This window comes from Mobula birostris, chromosome 27 (assembly GCF_030028105.1).
Source record: "Mobula birostris isolate sMobBir1 chromosome 27, sMobBir1.hap1, whole genome shotgun sequence".
Lineage (NCBI taxonomy): Eukaryota > Metazoa > Chordata > Chondrichthyes > Myliobatiformes > Myliobatidae > Mobula > Mobula birostris.
The window spans coordinates 36,417,103-36,437,951 of NC_092396.1; the positions used below are offsets into that span (position 1 = coordinate 36,417,103).

General features: G+C 40.7%; 1 protein-coding gene across 1 annotated transcript in view; it reads right to left on the minus strand.

Annotated features, from left to right (window-relative positions):
- ajap1 (adherens junctions associated protein 1) overlaps positions 1 to 20,849 on the minus strand; it is a 208,202-nt gene that overhangs the window by 100,942 nt on the left and 86,411 nt on the right. The window contains exon 2 of the mRNA XM_072244784.1: positions 4,121 to 4,208. Within this exon, the coding sequence (XP_072100885.1) occupies positions 4,121 to 4,208 (88 nt within the window). The remainder of the gene's footprint in view (positions 1 to 4,120; positions 4,209 to 20,849) is intronic.

Consider the following 20,849-nt stretch of genomic DNA (forward strand, 5'->3'; position numbering starts at 1 on the left):
AAGCAGTACATATGGAGTACTTGGATTTTCAGAAGGCCCTTGACAAGGTGCCACACACGAAGCTGCTTAGCAAGATAAGAGCTTATGGAATTACAGGGAAGTTCCTAGCATGGGTGGAGCATTGTCTGGTCAGCAGAAAACAGAGAGTGGGAATAAAAGGATCCTATTCTGGCTGGCTGCCAGCTACCAGTGGAGTTCAACAGGGACTGGTGTTGGGACCAGTGCTTTTTACAATGTATGTCAATAACTTGGACTACAGTATTAATGGATTTTTGGCTAAATTTGCCAATGATACAAAGATAGGTGGAGGAGTGGGTAGTGTTGAGGAAACAGCATGCAGAAAGACTTAGATAGTTTAGGGGAATGGGCAAAGAAGTGACAAATGAAATACAGTGTGGGAAAGTGTATGGTCGTGCACTTTGGTGGAAAAATAAACGGGAAGACTATTATTTAGATGGGGAGAGAATTCAAAATGCAGAGATGCAAAGGGACTTGGGAGTCCTTGTGCAACATACCCTAAAGGTTAACCTGCAGGTTGAGTCAGTTGTGAAGAAGGCGAATGCAATGCCAGCATTTCTAGAGGTGATGTGATGTTGAGGCTCTTTAAGGCACTTGTGAGACCACACTTGGAGTATTGTGTGCCATTTTGAGCTCCTTATTTTAGAAAGTATATACCGATATTGGAGAAGATTCAGAGAAGATTTACAAGAATGATTCCAGGAATGAAAGGGTTACTGTATGAGGAATGTCTGGCAGCTCTTGGGCTGTATTCCCTGGAGTTCAGGAGAATGATGGGGGATCTCACAGAAACATTCCAAATGTTAAAAGGCCTGAACATATTCGAGATGGCAAAGTTATTTCCCATGCTAGGGGAGCCTAGGACAAGAGGGCATGATTTCAGTATTGAAGGACATCCAATTAGAATAGAGGTGTGGAGAAATTACTTTAGTCAGAGGGTGGTAAATCTGTGAAATTTGTTGCCACCAGTGGCTGTGGAGGCCAAGTCATTTGGTGCATTTCAGGCAGAGATAGATAGGTTCTTGATTAGCCAGGGTATCAAAGGGTATGGGAAGAGGGCAAGGGAGTAGTGATAATTGGAAGAATTGGATCAGCCCATGATTGAAAGGCTGAGCAGACTCGATAGGCCGAATAGCCTACTTCTGCTCCTATATCTTATGGTCTTATGGTCTCAAAACTATTGATGGCGATTAGCATTTCCTATCCTCAGGTGTAATTTATTCACCTCAAAACAAGACTGAAGATTTTTGGTTTATTACACTATAATTTGAATATCATCTCGCAAAGAGAATGGGTCAGTTTATTGGTTCCGTTCTTCTGTTTGCCTGTAAAACCAGTCACATAATACTCCATGGTTCGAGTCCTTCTCACAGTTCCATCCCTAACCTCTGTGCTGCCCTGCTTAAATTGATCCACATTACCTCATCCATCAATTGATTATTCAACATCATTCCAAGTTCCAACTTCTGAACTTGCATCTCAAACATTCTCCTTTCACCCTGAGGCATTCCGAACACTTTAACAATAAACCTTTGGTGATGCTGGGTTTCAGAGTTCGACATATAGTCTAAATGTAACCTTCTAGACTGTGTTGGTTCTTTATATTCCATGCACCCCCAAAATTACCATCTTGCCTCTATCTAGAAATCTACTTGCAGTCATAGAAACGGGCTATTCGGCCCATGCCATCATACCGAGCATCAAGTCTATCTACACTAATTCTATATGAAGTTTATATGGAGCATCCATTTGTTCTAGTTTCTACTGTTCACCTACATACTAGGGACAACTCACAGTAGCCTACTGACCTACTGACCTGATCATCTTTGGGATGTGGAAGGGCACCAAAGCTGATCAGTAGTGGTGGGGGTGGGGAGCCATTGCAGTCATAGAAAGAACATGTAAACTCCATGCAGACAGCACCCAAGGGTCTGAATTGAAGCTGTGTCTCTGATATGAGATGCAGTGGCTCCACTACCTGCACTACCTAAACTGATCCTGCTAACCTCACCAATCAATTTGTAGAATTGTAGTGGTGCCAAAGCAACAACCTCTTACACAATGTCAGAAAGACCAAGGAGCTGGTTATTGACTTCAGGAGGAAGAAACCAGAGGTCTAGGTACCAGTTCTCATCAGAGGATCAGAGGTGGAGTGAGTCAACAACTTTAAATTCCTTGTTATCATTTCAGAGGACCTATCCTGGGCCAGCATGTTAAGGCGATTATGAAAAAAGCACGGCAGTGCCTCTATTTTGGATTTGTGAAGAATCACAAGACATCTAAAACTTTGACAAGTTTCTACAGATGTTTGGTGGAGAGTATGATGACTGGTTATGGGTTGAATGGAAAATCTTACAAAAGGTAATTGATATGGTGCAGTCCATTATAAGCAAAGCCCTCCCCACCATTGAGCACATCTACAAAAAGCATGGTCGCAGGAAGCCAACATTCATTGCCAGGGACCATCACCACCCAAGTCATGCTCTCTTGTCATTGCTGCATCAAAATGAAGGTACAGAAACTTCAGGACTCACACCACCAAGATCAGGAACAACTATTATTCCGCAACCATTAGGATCCTGAACCAGAGGGAATAACTTCACTTGCCCCATCACTGAAGTGTTCCCACAACCTATGGGCTGATGTTCAAGGACTCTTGATCTCATGTTCTCAATATTTATTGCTGATTTATTTAATACTATTGTTTCTTTCTTTCTGTATTTGCAGTTTGTTGTCCTTTACATACTGATTGGATGCCCAAGACTGTGCAGTCTTTCATTGATTCTATTATGATTATTATTCTATTAAGGATTTACTGAATATGCCCACAAGAAAATGAATCTCAGGGTTGTATATGGCGACATATGTGTACCCTGATAATAAAGTTACTCTGAACTTTGATTATCCTTTGGGATAAAAGAAACATTATTCCAAGTTCTAACTTCCTAACGTGCATCATCTCAAACATTAACCTGACAGCCGCACTCTAAACATTTTAACAATAAATCCTTGATGTGGAAAAAGAGTCGCTTTCAAAATCCAGAGAACTTCATTGACAGTTTTATCAACTGGGACTTCATTATAAATCAGGGGAAAAAAACTGGAAGAAAGCAAACAATTACAACATAAACGTGTTGTTCCTCTCCGCACCTTGTGGTGCATCAGGCAGCAAGCAACCTTGCCATTACTTCAACACCTGTCATTTTTTAAAAATTTCAACACTGAGCTGGTAGCTTGCTTCTCAACCCAGCATGTATGGAAAGCATACAAGGAGCTGGCTGGAATTGAACTCAGGACTACCTGCCTCAAATTCTTGCATATTGACATGGCAGGAGGTTAGATGCATAATTTACTAAACTATTCTTGCATTGCAAAACTAGCTGATTGTGTTTGATACAAGATTTTATTGCTAGTTTTTACAAAGACAATGGTAGTTCAGATCAGGTTTTTAATTCATTTGACATCTAAACAGTCCCAGAAACACCAAAGTAAAAAAAAGAATGCAATATGGATTATCCTCAGATCTTTCAGATTTAAAGCTAAACTCAAGAAACAGGATAAGCACTGAGATTGCCGAGATCTTTAGTACCATATGTGAAATTATGGGTGCTTCCTTGAACGGATGTAGAACAGGATGTAGAAAAGCACCCCTAACTGGCAAGCTCACTTGGAGAATAAGAATGGGTGATGAAAAGTTATATTGGTGGAATAAGAAGTAGCTGCTATGGTTTGATCTGAACCTGGACCAATTTACATGACATAACACCATGATATACCTGACTGGAAATATATCTCAATGCTTAATGATTGAATTTTTCTTCCCCACATCACAAATGTCCTTGATCTAGGATGACTACCAAACTGATCAAAAAAGATTGTGGAAGAAACAAGATGATCAAGATCTCAGCTATGCAATCTATGAACTAGGGTAATATTTTGACTGCTATCTTTAATCGACAATCAATAATTTGCAATAAGGATTCTCCAAGATGTCAACCCATCAGTGCCTCTTCCAGATAGCCTATTGGATGCCCTTTACCCTTTTCAATCTCAGATACCTATTTATTATAGCTGTATTTTATCTTGCAAGGAATGTACTTACCAATTTTTTAACACCAGTGTCGTTATCAAAGCAGCAACAATCATGATGAGGGAGACTGTGATGGTAATGATCTGATGAACGGCCAGACCTGAAGATTCAAAGAAAAAAAAACACTTTTTATTTTCTGGATGCCATCCTATGCTTGAAATGTAATTTCTCAAATGACCTGAATATTTTCAAACTCAAACAGTATGCATCAATTGTAAAAACCTACGTAATAATAATTTCACTGGCTAGGGAATCACCAAAGATCCAGAAAGATAAATGACAGACAAAGATAAAACTTTCCTCCAAGAGGACCACAGTCTTGTTGTGGTTTGGAGGCTTTCTTGCTTCAAAGACCCAGAGATCTATGTCAGCTGGAGTCAGGGCTTTATGCTTTGGCTCCTGGTAGGGTCACCAACCAAGCATGTCAAAGGGTAAAGACCAGACTAAGAGTGGTCCACTGGTCTTTCAGATTTGGGGGTTCAGCTCAGGGCTGGTATCCCTGACTGGTAAAACAAAATTGTTATGGAAACAGCAATGAAGAATCCTTCTACATCTGAGTGCAACAATATTCCTGAGTCTCCACCCAGGACTTACATGACTGGAGGTAGAGAAAACTGAGAGGAAACTACTGATGTGAATAAGGAAGCCCTGAACACCACCAGAGATGGAGAACCTTCATTGCTGCCCTAAATGCCAGTGGCATAATAGTCTGTAAGTAAGTAAAGTTAGAACTCTTTTTTTTTCATACAGAGGATCACTTGAGCTTGGAAGAGTTCACCATGATGTTTATTGAGGTTAAACTGAGTAATGTTGAAGGATAGGTGAATATGGGATTATTGCATGAACGTTAGATAGTTTTCTCAAATGATGTATACATTCTCTTGTATGCACTTAATTTGCTACAATTTTAAAAGAAAGAATAAAACAGTTCTCTCCATGCTAATGCCTGTGGAAATGGAATGCATTACTGTGGGGGTCATACGGAGGAACAGAGCTGACCCTACTATAAAGCTAAGGCACAGGGGGGGAGGTGGACCATGCTGCCTGAAGAGCTGGAGAAATGAATGCTAAGTGATCACTCAAAGACAATGACTGGCACTGGTATGGATATATTTTCTCACAATCTCCATTCATTTCTAATGTCCCACTAGGAGAACAATGCTGATTTGTAATTTCTTTTTCTACATTTGGAACTTATAATTCAGTCCCAGTTAGTCAAACAACAAAGCAATTGCCAACCTAACAGAAGACATTGGATAGATTACAGAAATAGAGATCTGAACGTTCCATGAACTCATGAACACCATCTCACAATTTGTCTCCTACACTAGTGAGTTATTTTTGTAATTTCTAGTAATGTTATATCTTGCACTGTGTTGCTGTTGCAAAACAAATAATTTCATGACGACATATGTCAGCTATAATAATCCTGATTCTGATTCTGAAGATAAACAGGGAGATTTTTAAGACTTTAATCATAGACTAGCCTGTGGGATTTTATAGTCAAGTAGTTATATTGATAAGTACAGAGTTACAATAGATACTGAGGTGAATCTATGGTTGAGATATGGTTAAACCAATTACTAGGTAAAGGGGTTTAAACTAATAAATAAATAGAAGTATATATGGACTACTAACTATATCTAATTGTCCACAAAATTCAACAGAGACAAATTGTTATGCAAAGTCAGCCATTAAAAGTATATCAAAACATTGACTGAATAAAACATCAAATAATTCAATACCTCTTCTTCAAAGAAGTAGATTAATTCATACACATAATGAATGAACAAATCTCTCATGACAATTCTTAAGATGTTTCTGGGTCTAAAATTTGATTGTAGTGGGTAACTGCTAATTTGCCATGACCCTTTAAGACTACTTCTTGTGATCCCTGTGGTGAAGTCTTCTAAGTGGGAAAACATAGATAATTATAACAGCTCATAAATACCTTATAATGACTTGGTGTTTCAAGGTCTAACAACTGGAGTGTACATTTTCACGTGAAATATAATATTTAAAAAATATATTAAACAATAAAACATGAACTGGAGAGAGAGAGATCAGACTAGGGTTTCCTCTGGGTGATCCGGTTTCCTCCCACAGATTTAAAATGTACTGGTTAGTAGGTTATTGAAAATTTTCCAGTAATAAGGCTAAAGTTAAATAGATGGGTTGCTGGGTGGTATGGGTCATTGGGCCAGAAGGGCCTCTTCTGTGCTATATCTCTAAGTAAATAAATAAAATAGTGAGTCAGCGTTTGAAGTTGTTTACAAGTTTCTGGACAAGATTTCACAGTTCAGATGGCAGCTGACTGTTGGGTTTACTAACAGTTTAAAATTCTCAAATCAACTACAACAACAAACTGAAAACTGACAGTCCATAAATTTCTGAGAATATTGAAAGTGGAGTTTTGTTTCAGAATGACAGCAATGGTTTTCTTATGCATGATACACAAACTGCTATAGAGAGCTGTCAGAAACATTTCACAGCAGCATTTTCTGTAGGTTTCATTAAACTTTTGAAAGTCACTGAGTCTCCTCAATTCCTTGGATTCAGGAGCCATGCTGAAAGTAACAGGAAACATCTGGATTTGTGGCTGTGTCAACGAAAGTAGAAATCAACCTATTCACCAGAACTGGAAAAAATCTAGAGGTAAACAGATATAAAATACAGAGAGTGAGGAGAGGACAAGAAAAACTGGTCTCTAATAAGGAAGGAATAAGAGAAATTGAATCATAAAAAAAGAAAATATATTGCAAGGTAAGGGTAGATAATTATAAGACAAGGAAATATGCAGAAGTTCTAACAGAAGTTTTTAAGACCATAAGACCATAAGATATAGGAGCAGAATTAGGCCATTTGACCCATCAAGTGTGCTCTGCCATTTCATCATGGCTGATCCAATTTTCTCTCAGTGTCAATTTCTTGTCTCTCCCAATATCCCTTCATGCCCTGACCAATCAAGAATCTATCAACCTTTGCCTTAAATATACATAAATATTTGGCCTCCATACCTCCCTGTGGCAAAGAATTCCACAGATTCACCATTCTGGCTAAAGAAAACCCTCCTCCTCTCCATTCTAAAATGACACCTCTCTATTCTGAGGCTGTGTTCTCTTGTCTTAGATTCTCCCTCAAAGGAAACATCCTTTCTACATCCACTCTATCAAGGTCTTTCACCACTCGATAGGTTTCAAAGAGGTCACCCCTCATTCTTCTGAATTCTAGTGAGTACAGGCCCTGAGTCATCCAGTGCTCTTCATATGATAATCATTCAATTCTGGAATCATTTTTCTGAACCTCCTTTGAATCTTCTCCAGTTTCAGCACATCCTTTTTAAGACAAGGGACTCAAAACTGCTCATAATTCTCCAAGTGAGGCCTCACCAGTGCTTTATAAAATTTTAACATTACATCTTCGCTTTTATATTCTAGTCCTCTTGAAATGAATGCTAACATTACATTTGCCTTGACTCAATCTACTAATTAACCTTTAGGGAATCCTGCACAATTCACTTTGCGCCTCAGTTTTTTTGAATTTTCTCTCCTTTTAGAAAATAGTCAACCCTTTCATTTCTTCTATCAAAGTTCGTGACCATACACTACCTGACACAGCATTCCATCTGCCATTTCTTTACCCATTCCGCTAATCTGCCTGCCCTTCTGTAGTTTCTTTACTTCCTCAAAACTACCTGCCCCTCCACCCATCTTCATATCATTTGCATACTTGCAACAAAGCCATCAATTCCATCATCCAAATCATTGACATATAATATAAAAAGAATCGGTCCCAACACAGATCCCTGTGGAACACCAATAGTTGCCAGCAACTAAATAGAAAAGGCTCCTTTTATTCCCACTCTTTGCCTCCTTGCAATCAGCCATGGCTTTATCCATGCTATAATCTTCCCTGTAATATCATAGGCTTGTATCTTGTTAAGCAGCCTCATGTATGGCATCTTGTCAAAAGCTTTCTGAAAATCAAAGTACACATCAACCAATACTCCTTCGTTTATCCTGCTTGTTACTTCTCCAACAGATTAGTATGACAAGATTTTCCCTTGAGGAAACCTAGCTGACTATGAGACCTCATCGTTAACAATCGATTCCAACATCTTCCCAACCACTGAGACCTATAGTTTTCTTTCATCTGCCTCTGTTCCTTCTTGAAGACTGGAGTAACATTTGTAATTTTCTAGTTCTCCAGAATCATTCCAGAATCTAATGATTCTTGAAAGATCATTACTAATGCCTTCAAGATCTCTTCAGCCATCTCCTTCAGAATCCTGGGGTTACACCATTTGGTGCAGGTGAATTATCTATCTTCAGACCTTTCAGTTTCCCTTCTCTCTAGTTATGCTAACTTCATGAACTTCATGACCCCTGACATCTGGAACTTCCACCCTTTTGCTAGTGTCTTCTGCAGTAAAGATAGAAGCAAAATACTTATTCAGTTCATCTGCCATTTCATTGTCGCCTATTACTACTTCTCTAGTGTTGTTTTCCAGCAGTCCGATGTCCACTCTCATCTCTCTTTTACATTTTATGTATCTGAAGAAACATCTGGTATCCTCTTTAAACAACAGGAATTCTGCAGATGCTGGAAGGTCAAACAACACTGACGAAGGGTCTCAGCCTGAAACGTCGACTGCACATCTTCCTAGGGATGCTGCCTGGCCTGCTGTGTTCACCAGCAACTTTGATGTGTGTTGTTGGTATCCTCTTTAATACTAATGGCTAGTTTACTTTTGTATTCCATCTTTATCTTCTTAATAACTTTTTTAGTTGCCTTCTATACGTTTTTAAAAACATCCCAATCATTTAACTTCCCACTAATCTTTGCTCTCTTATATGCCCTCTCATTGGGTTTTATATTGCTTTTGACTTCTCTTGTTAGTCATGGCTATGTCATCTTTCCTTTAGAATATTTTTTCCTCTTTGGAATGTATATATCCTGTGCCTTTTGAATTGCTTCCAGAAATTCCAGACATTGCTGCTCTGCTATCATCCCTAGCTCCATCCACAATGTCTCAACACCTTCTGATCCTATGTCACTTCTTTCTAATGATGATTTCATTTTTCACCAACAGAACAACACCATCCCCTCGGCCTTCCTGCCTGTCCCTTTGATGCAATGTGTATCCTTGGACATTAAGCTCTCAACTACAATCTTCTTTCAGCCATGATTCCATGATGTCTACAACATCATACCTGCCAATCTGCAACTATGCTGCAAGTTCATCTCACTTATTTCATATACTGTGTGCATTCAAAGTATACACCTTCACTCCTGTATTCACCCTTTTCAATTTTGTCTGCACTTTACTTTGCAACTCATCCTGTCGACTGCAATTTTGCCCTATCAACAGCCTCTCCTCACCACACATTGCCTCTGTTGTAAACGAGCTACCTCAGTACTAATATCCGCCTTTCTATTGATGCTTCTTGCATTGAAATATAAGCAGCTCAGGATTCTAGTGGCACCATGTTCAACCTTTCGAATCTTAACTTTGTCTGAGGTCTTAGTAACATCTGCCTCCACAACCTCTCCACTAACTGTTCTGGCACTCTGATTCCCATCCCCCTGCAACTTTAGTTTAAATCCCACCGTGCAGCATTATCAAACCTTCCTGCTGGGATATTAGTCTTCCTCTAGTTCAGGTACAAACTGTCTCTCCAGTACAGATCCCACCTTCCCTGGAAAAGAGCCCAATGATCCAAAAATCTTATGTCCTCCCTCCTGCACCAACTCCTTGACGACATATTTTACTGTATAATCTTCCTCGTTCTGGCCTCACTATTTTATTTCAAGCACAGATTCTATTCCACTGTTACAAAAGTATCAAATGGTCCCCTAGTACAATATGATTGGCTTTTGACCTCAGAAGCTATGTTGTTATGACATTGCACGCCATTATTTGCCTGTACCATTCTCTGTTAGTGATATTCCCAAAACGGCATCCTCTACTATGGTGAGAACTGTCATAAACTGGGGGACCTCCTCATCAACCACCTTTACTTTATCCACCGAAATCAAAATTTCCTAGTGACCAAACATTTTAATTCTGATTCCTAGTCCCTTTCTGACATGTCGGTCCAAGGCTTCTTCTTGTGCCAAGATGAGGCCACCCTTGAGCAACAGCTTCGTATTTCATCCAGGTAACCACCAACCTGGTGGCATGAATATAAGCTACTCTTTCTGATATAAAAAAAATTCCCTCCACCTCCCTTCTTCTCTTCCCCACTCTGGCCTCTTACCTCTTCTCACTTATCTATCATCTCCCTATGCATCCACTCCTCCTTGCCTTTCTCCTATCTCTTCCCCTCTAGCCTTTATCTTTTCTACCAACCTGGCTTCAACTATCACCTTCCAGCTATTCTCCTTCCCCTCCCCCCACCTTTCTTATTCTGGCATCTTTCCCCTTCGTCTTCAGTCCTGAAGAAGGGTCTCACCCCAAAACGCTGGCTGTTTATTCTTTTCCATAGATGCTGCCTGGCTTTCAGAATTCCTCCAGCATTGTGTGCGTGTCATTCTGCATCCTGTTGCTGTTTTACAGTGTACTACCTAAATACATTCTTGTATGAATTAATCCATATGAATACTATGCAAGAGAAGTTTGTCACTGTATCTCTGTATGTGTGACAATAATAAAACAATTTACAATTTTCTCCTCCTTTCCTGCTTTCTCTGCATATTTGTTTATCTCCAAACTTTCTGAAACGTGTTAAAAAAAAATCAGCATTCTGAAGCATCAACTCTGTTTCTGGCTGCAGAAACTGGATGATCCACTGAATATTGTCAGCATTTTCTGTCTTCACTTCAGAAGTTTGAGGAGATTTGTTACGTTACTAAAGATAGTGGCAAATTTCTACAGATGTACGGTGGAGAGCATTCTAACTGGCTGCATCACCATCTGGTTTTGGGGTGGGGTGGGGGAGTTCTACTGCACAAGATCAAAATAAGTGGCAGAACATTGAAAACTCAGTCAGCTGTATCATGGGCACTGGCGTCCCCAGCATCCAGGAGGCTAGAAAAATAGAAATACAGCACAAGACAGGCCCTTACCTTAGAACTACCTAGGCTTACCCACAGCCCTCTATTTTTCTAAGCTCCATGCATCCATCCAGGAATCTCTTAAAAGACCCTATCATTTCTGCCTCCACCATTGCCGCTGGCAGCCCATTCCATGCACTATCTTCAAGAAGTGATGTCTCAGAAAGGCAACATCCATCATTAAGGACCCCCATCTCTCAGGACATACTCTTTTCTCTTTGCTACCATCAGGAAAGAGGTACAGGAGCCTGAAAACACACATTCAGGAACAGCTTCTTCCCTCTGCCATCAGAAGTCTGAATGAACATTGAACCAATGAACACTACCACACTACTTTTTTTTTGCACTATTTATTTAATTTAACAATGTACTTATTACTGTAATTCACAGTTTTTATTATAATAAGACCATAAGACCATAAGATATAGGAGCAGAAGTAGGCCATTCAGCTCATCGAGTCTGCTCTGCCATTCAATCATGAGCTGATCCAATTCTTCAAGTCATCTTCACTCCCCTACCTCACTCCATACCCATTGACGCCCTGGCTAATCAAGAATTTATCAATCTCTGCCTTAAATGCACCCAGTGACTTGGCCTCCACGGTCGCTAGTGCCAACAGATTCCACAGATTTACCACCTGCTAACCAAAGTATTTTCTCCACACCTCTGTTCTAAACGGACGGCTTCAATCCTGAAGTCGTGCCTTCTTGTTCTAGACTCCCCTACCATGGGAAATAACTTCACCATATCTAATCTGTTCAGACCTTTCAACATTCGGAATATTTCTATGAGATCCCCCTCATTCTCCTGAACGCCAGGGAATACAGCCCAAGAGCTGCCAGATGTTCCTCATATGGTAATCCTTTCATTCCTGGAATCATTCTTGTGAATCTTCTCTGAAGCCTCTCCAATGTCAGGATACTCTTTCTGAAATAAGGAGCTCAAAACTGCACACAATACTCCAAGTGTAGTCTCCCGAGTGCCTTATAGAGACTCAACATCACATCCCTGCTCTTATATTCTATACCTCTAGAAATGAATGCCAACATTGCATTCGCCTTCTTCACCACCAACTCAACCTGGAGGTTAACCTTTAGGGTATCCTGCACAAGGACTACTAAATCCCTTTGTATCTCTGCATTTAGAAATCTCTCCCCATCTAAATAATAGTCTGCCCATTTATTTCTTCTACCAAAGTGCATGATTATACACTTTCCAACATTGTATTTCATTTGCCACTTTTTGCCCATTCCCCTGAACTATCTAAATCTCTCTGCAGGCTCTTTATTTCCTCAACATTTTCTGTTCCTCCACCTATCTTTATATCTTTGGCAAATTTAGCCACAAATCCATTAATCCCATAGCCCAAACCATTGACATATATCATAAAAAAGCAGCGATCCCAACAACAACCTCTGTGGAACTTCATCGGTAACTGGCAGCCAGCCAGAATAGGATCCCTTTATTCCCACTCTCTGTTTTCTGCCAATCAGATAATGCTCCACCCACGCAAGTAACTCCCTGGTAATTCCATGGACTTTCATCTTGCTAAGCAGCCTCATGTGCGGCACCTTGTCAAAGGCCTTCTGAAAATCCAAGTGCTCCACATATACTGCATCTTCGTCTACCCTGCTTGTAACTTCCTCAAGAAATTGCAGTAGGTTAGTCAGGCGGATTTTCCTTTAAGGAAATCATGTTGGCTTTGGCCTATCTTGTCATGTGCCTCCAGGTATTCCATAATATCATCCCTGACAATCGATTCCAACAATTTCCCAACCACTGATGTCAGGCTAACATCGCTATAGTTTCCTTTCTGCCTCCCACCCTTCTTAAATAGCAGAGTAACATTTGCAATTTTCCAGTCATCCAGTACAATGCCAGAATCTATCAATTCTTGAAAGATCATTGTTATGCCTTTGCAATCTCTCCAGCTACTTCCTTCAGAACCTGAAGGTGCATTCCATCAGGTCCAGGAGATTTAATGGTCCATCCTCAGACCATTAAGCTTCCTGAGCACCTTCTCAGTCATAATTTTCACTGCACATACTTCACTTCCCTGACACTCTTGAATGTCCGGTATACTGCAGATGTCTTCCACTGTGAAGACTGATGCAAAATAGGCATTCAGTTCCTCTGCCATCTCTGCATCTCTCATTACAATATTTCCAGCGTCACTTTCTATTGGTCCTATATCTACCCTCAACTCGCTTTTACCCTTTATATACTTAAAAAAGTTTTGTTTCATAATTCATCTTTTCCTTCCTAATGACCTTCTTAGTTTCCTTCTGCAAGTTTTTAAAAGCTTTCCAATCCTCTATCTTCCCATGAGCTCTGGCTTCCTTGCATGCCCTCTTGTTTGCTTTTACTTTGGCTCTACCTTCACTTGTCAGCCTTGGTATTGTCCTTCTTCCCTTTGAAAATTTCTTCTTATTTGGAATACATCTGTCTTGCACTTCCCTCTTTTTTCGCAGAAACTCGAGCCATTGCTGCTCTGCTGTCCTTCCTGCTAGTGTCCGTCTCCAGTCAACTTTGGCCAGTTCCCCTGTCATGCCATTGTAATTTCCTTTATTCCACTGAAATACCGACACATTGGAATTTAGTTTCTCCTTCTCAAATTTCAAAGTGAACTCGATCATATTGTAATACTGTTCTCCAAGGGTTCCTTAACCTTAAGCTCTCTTATCACCTCCGGATCATTGCACAACACCCAATCCAGCACAGCCGATCCCCTAGTGGGCTCAACAACAAGCTGTTCTAAAAAGCCATCCTATAGAGACTCCGCAAATTCTCTCTCTTGAGGTTCAGTACCGGCCTGGTATTCCCAATCCACTTTCATGTTAAAATCCCCAACAATTATTATGACATTGCCCTTCTGACATGCCTTTTCTATCTCCTGCTGTAACTTGTAATCCATATCCCAGCTGCTGACTGGAGTCCTGAATACAGCTGCCATTAGGGTCCCTTTACTCTTGCCATTTCTTAAGTCAACTCATAGAGACTCTATACCTTCCAATTCTATGTAATCCCTTTCTAATGATTTAATATTATTTCTTATACACAGGGCCACACCACTCCTTTTGTCTACTAACCTATCTTTCTGATACACTGTATATCCTTGGACATTCAACTCCCAATGGCAGCCACCCTTTAGCCAAGTTTCAGAGATGGGCCACAACGTCATACTTGCCAATCTGTAGCTGAATTTCAAGATTGTCCATTTTATTTCTTAGGCTGCATGCATGCAAATACAACACTTTCAGTTCAGTATTTGTTGCTTTCTGTTTTAACTGCACCACACCTCTATTGCCCTGGAACTCATCCCACTGGCTGTGATTATGCCTCATCTCCTGCCTGGCCTTTCTATCATTTCTGTTGCACGCTATCTTTGATTTATTTCTGTTTTCCCCTTCCTCAATCCTATCACTCCGGTTCCAATCCCACTACCAAATTAATTTAAATCCTCCCTAACAGCTTTATTAAACCTGCCTTCTTGGATATTGGATCTCTTTTGGATCAGGTGTAACCCATCCCTTTTGTACAGGTCATACCTCCCGCAGAAGATGCTCCAATTATCCAGGAACCTGAAGCCCTGCCCCCTACACCAGTCTCTCAGCCAATGTATTGTAATGTCCTGCTGCAACTAAAACAACAAGTTTCAGGACATTTGCCCGTGATATTAATTCTGATTCTGAACTTTGCAACATCTGCATTTTTTTTTACTGAATACCTGTATCAACTCTTTAGATTCCTAACTGCATACTTGGCTCAGCCTCATGAGGAAAATTCAAAGCCAGTAATTCCAGCAGAGTACCTTCACTTGAAAGAAAACTCATTACCTGTGAAATAACAGAACTGAGCATGCATATGAAGTTCAAGTTGAATTGTCATTTAACCACACACACATATATACAGCCAAATGAAACATTTGTTCCTCTGGGACTAAGATGCAAAACACAGTACCAACAGTCACACACAGCACACAGCACTTTGCACTTACCGCATATCGTTACGGCAGCAGATGAACAAAGTCACAAAAAAAATTAATATAGCTCAAATTCCTGAGTGTCTTGGCCTGAAGATTGATGGTACATGGGATGTTGTCCCGGAGCCATGCTTCTGCAAGAACAATCATGCTGCAGTTCCTCATCCCTTGTTTGTGCAATCACACACAAGCACACTCCAGCTTGTCTCCCACTGACCAAATCACAGGAAGGGCCAACCTCCAACCCAGCTCAGACTCCAGGGCACCTACCGTGCCTCTGCCCTCTCCCATATCGCATCTGGTGTTTCCTCCCTGGGCGGCTACTACAGGCGATGCCACAACATGAGGGCCTGGCTTACACAATATCTGCTACTGTTGGTCTTGCCAATGAACCAATAAACCAGACTTGCAGTATACCGCATGACCAATGTCCGACAGGGTCTTGCGATCACGGGAGAAACGTTCAAACAGAGCACTGTTTGTTGGACAGCGCACTGCTCTGTACACCGCTCTGATGCCTTCCTCTCTGGGTGGCTGTAGTAGGAGATGACACAGTACACGATAAGCCCATGCTGAGCTCCATGACTATCTAGCAGCTCGTTACTGGGGTAGACCTGAAGTACTTAATATCCAACAGTACTTTGTGAAATTGCACAATCAAATTTCTTTTCAAAACTTCTCTTCCCATTTTCATCAAGACGGCATGTTTGTAGGACCAAGAAGATATAATGTGTATTTAAAGGAGGTGTGTGTTGATGAGGCAGAAATATACTCAGTGGCCACTTTATTAAGTACTTGCTGTACCTAATACAGTGGGCTCTGAATGTATGTCCGAGATCATCCCGTGCTGTGGCAAATCCACTCCATGTTTCAACATGTTGCTCTTCCACACACCACTGTTTTAGCACATGGCAATTTGAGTTACTGTCGCCTTCTTGTCAGCTTGAAGCCATCTGGCCATTCTCCTCTGACCTTTCTCATTAACAAGGTGTTTTCACCCACAGAACTGATGCTCACTGGATATATTTTTTCTCACCATTCTCTGAAACCTTTGAAGTTTGTTGTGCGTGAAAATCCCAGATCAGCAGTTTCAAAGATACTCAACTATAGCAACTTAGATCATTCATTAGATCACATTTCTTCCCCGTTCTGATGTTTCATCTGAACAACAACTAAATCTCTTCACCAGGTCTGCAGGCCTTTGTGCATTGAGTTTCTGCCTGATTAGATATTTACATTTATGGACAAGAGTACACATGCACCAAATAAAGTGGCCTCTGGATGTAGGGGCATATAAACACTAATCCTTCGAGAAGCTTGCACCTTTTGAAAAGTCCATTAAAGACACAAAGGGTCTTAATACAGAGAAGAGAAGATATGTTTCCAACTCTAGGTGCCACATTCTAACAGTTACCAGAGGAAATGGGAATTACACCAGGAATGGAGGACTTGAATTATGTGAAGAAACTGGATTTACCGTCCTGAGGAGAGGAAGAGCTGAAGGAAGATTTGATCAAGCTGCTCAAAGTCATTAGTATTATTGCTAAAGTAAATGAGAAATACATTGGATTCCAGTTAATTAGGCAATCAGTTAATCAGGGCAGCCACTTTTTTGGGACAACTTTTACAGATCAAAATCTAATTGAGAAAATTGAGAACTGTTTTTCTCACTGCAGTTTCAAGCATTCAGTCTAGGAGTGAAAATGAAAAAAAATCACTACTTCAACAAATTAGGAACTGTGAAGAATTTGAAGGAATTGACAATATTCTTGAAAGTTACAATGAAAATGAAGATTTGGCAGATGCAATTATTGAAAGCATCGTGTGAAGGCAGTCTGTTATCTACACTAGGTGTCTGCTTTGATTTAGTTTATTCAGACAATCAAAAGAACACAACAGTGTACACTGCGTGAATTCCTCCATTGCTGTCTATTGGGAAGAAATACATAGCTTTATAGTACTGTCATGTGGCACCTAGAGACAAAGATTCATTGTCTGGAAAAGTTGGCTCATCCAACTGTAGTGCAAATTCTGTTGTCCTAGGTATGTTGTACGATGTGTCTTCCACATTCTCAGACATTTCATCTAATCAACATTATTGATCAGAGTTGTCTATGAACTGTATCACTTTAATGATTTGGCCTGGTGACTTATGCAAAACTCGACTCACAACCTACCTTACTGCTGGCAGAATGAGTGCTTCTCCAATGGTATGTGGCTTTCCACATTTAGCAATTAGCAATGAAATGTTGTATAATGAATGCAAATCATCATTTGGCTGTGAAGTGCAGGCAAACATGTTTTGAAGATTCCTGAAAGTTTCTGAAAGTTTTTGTGAAGTGATTGAAAAGAAGCCAAGTTCTTGTTTGTTTTATCAGAGTGTATTACCTTCAAATGTTTAAGGAACCTAGATGGTTTCATTGCCTCATGTGAAAAAACCTTTTCAAACTACAGACACATTGGTTGCTGATGTTTGTTTGGGTGCTGGCATAAATCCATATTTCAGATACTCCACACTTACTTTTCATTTGGTCTTCCCTGCCATTTTCAATATTGATTAACAACCATAGTCAATGGCTTATTGTTTAAGACCAACCTTGAGAGCTGTAATCAATAAAGGGGAAGTTTATGTTGCCATTATAACTCAGGCAGGACTGACTCTCTGCCTGAAAGAACATGAAGCTGGGCAGTGATATCCTGATTCGTCATGGACTAGGAGAAATGCAGTCAGGACCACTCCAAAGGGCAGATTCTGAACTTTACTCTGTTGAACTTCATACCTAAATTCATAGGAATTGTGTCACTGCATGGTTAAGGTATGGGGATCATATTTGCTAACACAATACTGCTGTAAAGAATGGCAATAATGTGCGGGCTGGGCCCAGAAATAACACATTTTCTTCAGTCCAGATTTTTCATGAAAAGCCAAATACAGAAGCGTCACATTGCTTTTCAGCAACTTTAACATGCTTTCAGCAAAGTCCAAGAGAAAGTGATTATATGATCATTATAATCAATTATGAGGCACTGAGGATCAAATGTTTATAATCAGTAATTAATTTCTTAAATTAACCCTGTAATTCATCAGCTGCCCCTCTTGCTACCAACTGCACCCCACCACCTTCTTTATTGTTATTGCCCCTTAGAAACTCCCACCACCACCAGGGTGGCGATACTACCCATTTGGTAATCCACTGATCGGTCAAAAGCAGCTGTAGATTGGAGCATTAGCACACAAGATCCCATCCAAGTCACAAATCAACTTTACTCTGAAATACAATCATATAGCACTACGGCACAAAAACAGGCCCTTCAGCCCATCTAGTCCATGCCAGCCTGGTCTTCTAGACTAGGTCCTCTGCCTAGTCCCATTTAGCTGCACCCGGCCCATAGCCCTCTATATCTCTCTCATCCATAAATTGATGTAAACTTAAATATTACAACTGAACCTGATTCTATCTCTCCCACTGATAACTTCTTCCACATTTGCACAACCCTCTGATGAAAAAACATAGAAACATAGAAAAACTACAGCACACTACAGGCACTTTGGCTCACAATGCTGTGCTGATCATATACTTACTTTAGAAGTTACCTAGGGTTACCCTTAGCCCTCTATTTGATCCTTTATTCAGAAGTCTCTTAAAAGAGCACATCGTATCCATCTCCACCATCATCACCGGCAGCCCATTCCACGCACTCACCACTCTCTGCATAAAAAAAACTTACCCCTGACATCTCCTCTGTACCTGCTTCCAAGCATCTTAAAACTGTGCACTCTCGTGATGGCAATTTCAGCCCTGGGAGAAAACCTCTGACTATCCACACAATCAATGCCTCTCAACAACTTATACACCTTTATCAGGTAACCTCTCATCCTCCGTCACTCCAAGGAGAAAAGACCAAGGTCACTCAACCTATTCTCATAAGGCATGCTCCCCAATCCAGGCAACATCCTTGTAAATCTCCTCTGCACCCTTTCTATAGTTTCCACATCCTTCCTGTAGTGAGGTGACCCGAAATGAGCACAGTACTCTAAGTGGGGTCTGACCAGGTCCTATATAGCTGCAACATTACCTCTCAGCTCTTGAACTCAATCCCACGATTGATGAAGGCCAATGCACCGCACGCCTTCTTAACCACAGAGTCAACTTGTGCAGCAGCTTTGAGTGTCCTATGGACTCGGACACCAAGATCCCTCTGATCCTCCACACTGCCAAGAGTCTTACCATTAACACTATATTTTGCCATCATATTTGACCTACAAAATGAACCACCTCACACTTATCTGGGTTGACCTCAATCTGCCACTTCTCAGCCCAGTTTTGAAAGTTATTGATGTCCCGTTGTAACCTCTGACAGCCCTCCACACTATCCACAAAACCCCTAACCTTTGTGTCATCAGGAAATTTACTAACCCATCCTTCCACTTCCTCATCCAGGTCATTTATAAAAATTATTAAGGCAAGGGGTCCCAGACAGATCCCTGAGCCTCACCACTGGTCACTGACCTCCATGCAGAATATGACCCATCTACAATCACTCTTTGCTTTCCGTGGGCAAGCCAATTCTGGATCCACAAAGCAAGGTCCCCTTGGACCCCATGCTTCCTTACTTTCTCAATAAGCCTAGCTTGGGGTACCTTATCAAATGCCTTGCTGAAATCCAGATACACTACACCTACTGCTCTACCTTTATCCACGTGCTTAGTTTCATCCTCAAAAAATTCAATCAGGCTCGTAAGGCATGACCTACCTTTGACAAAGCTATGCTGTCTATTCCTAATCGTATTACGCATCTCCAAATGTTCATAAATCCCACCTCTTAGGATCTTTTCCATCAACTTACCAACCACTGAAATAAGATTCACTGGTCTATAATTTTCTGGGCTATCTCTATTCCTTTTCTTGAATAAGGGAACGACATCTGCAACCCTCTAATCCTCCGGAACCTCCCTCACCCCCATTGAGGAGGAGATTAAAAAAAAGGGATCAGCCATGATTGAATAGCGGAGCAGACTCGGTAGGCCAGATGGCCTAATTCTGCTCCTATGTCTTATGGTCAGGGGCAGTAATTGCTTCCTCATCAAAGATGTTCACAGTTCGTAAAGGTATGAAGATAAAGGTGTTTTATACAGCCACCCATTCTCATGATGGCTGGAAAGAAGTTTCAATCTTCCACATAGTTTGTGCTGCTTGTTTACATGCTTGGAGGATAGTGTGGGTGTGGGGAATGAACCGTGAGGGAGGAAGGTGTGAAGCACAATGCTGCTCGGTATTAATGAAATGTGTGGGTTGTGCTTTTGAATCATTCTCTGAATAAACACATTGAGCATTTTTCCAACTAAAGGCTTCCACTTCCATTGAGCATCCCCCTGTGCAGCTAAGGTTATTCATTTCCATTAAGGTAGTTTATTTCTACGTAATTATTTTTACTGTGAATACCATTCACTGAATTGCTGATTCTATGGGCTGCTGGTGAACTGTGACAGTCCAGAGACTGGTCTTGAATACAGGATCTGTGCTGTAACCAAATACATTACTTAAATACAGAACTCTTACACTGTACAGACAGGCTTGGAGATCTACAACACTGAGCTGTTGCTGTGAGATTGCCAGCAACAGAAGTTCCAAGCATTTTTTGTTTAATCTTGTACTACAGTGGCTTCAGCCCACTCTCATTCTGTAATCCTTTCCAGCCACG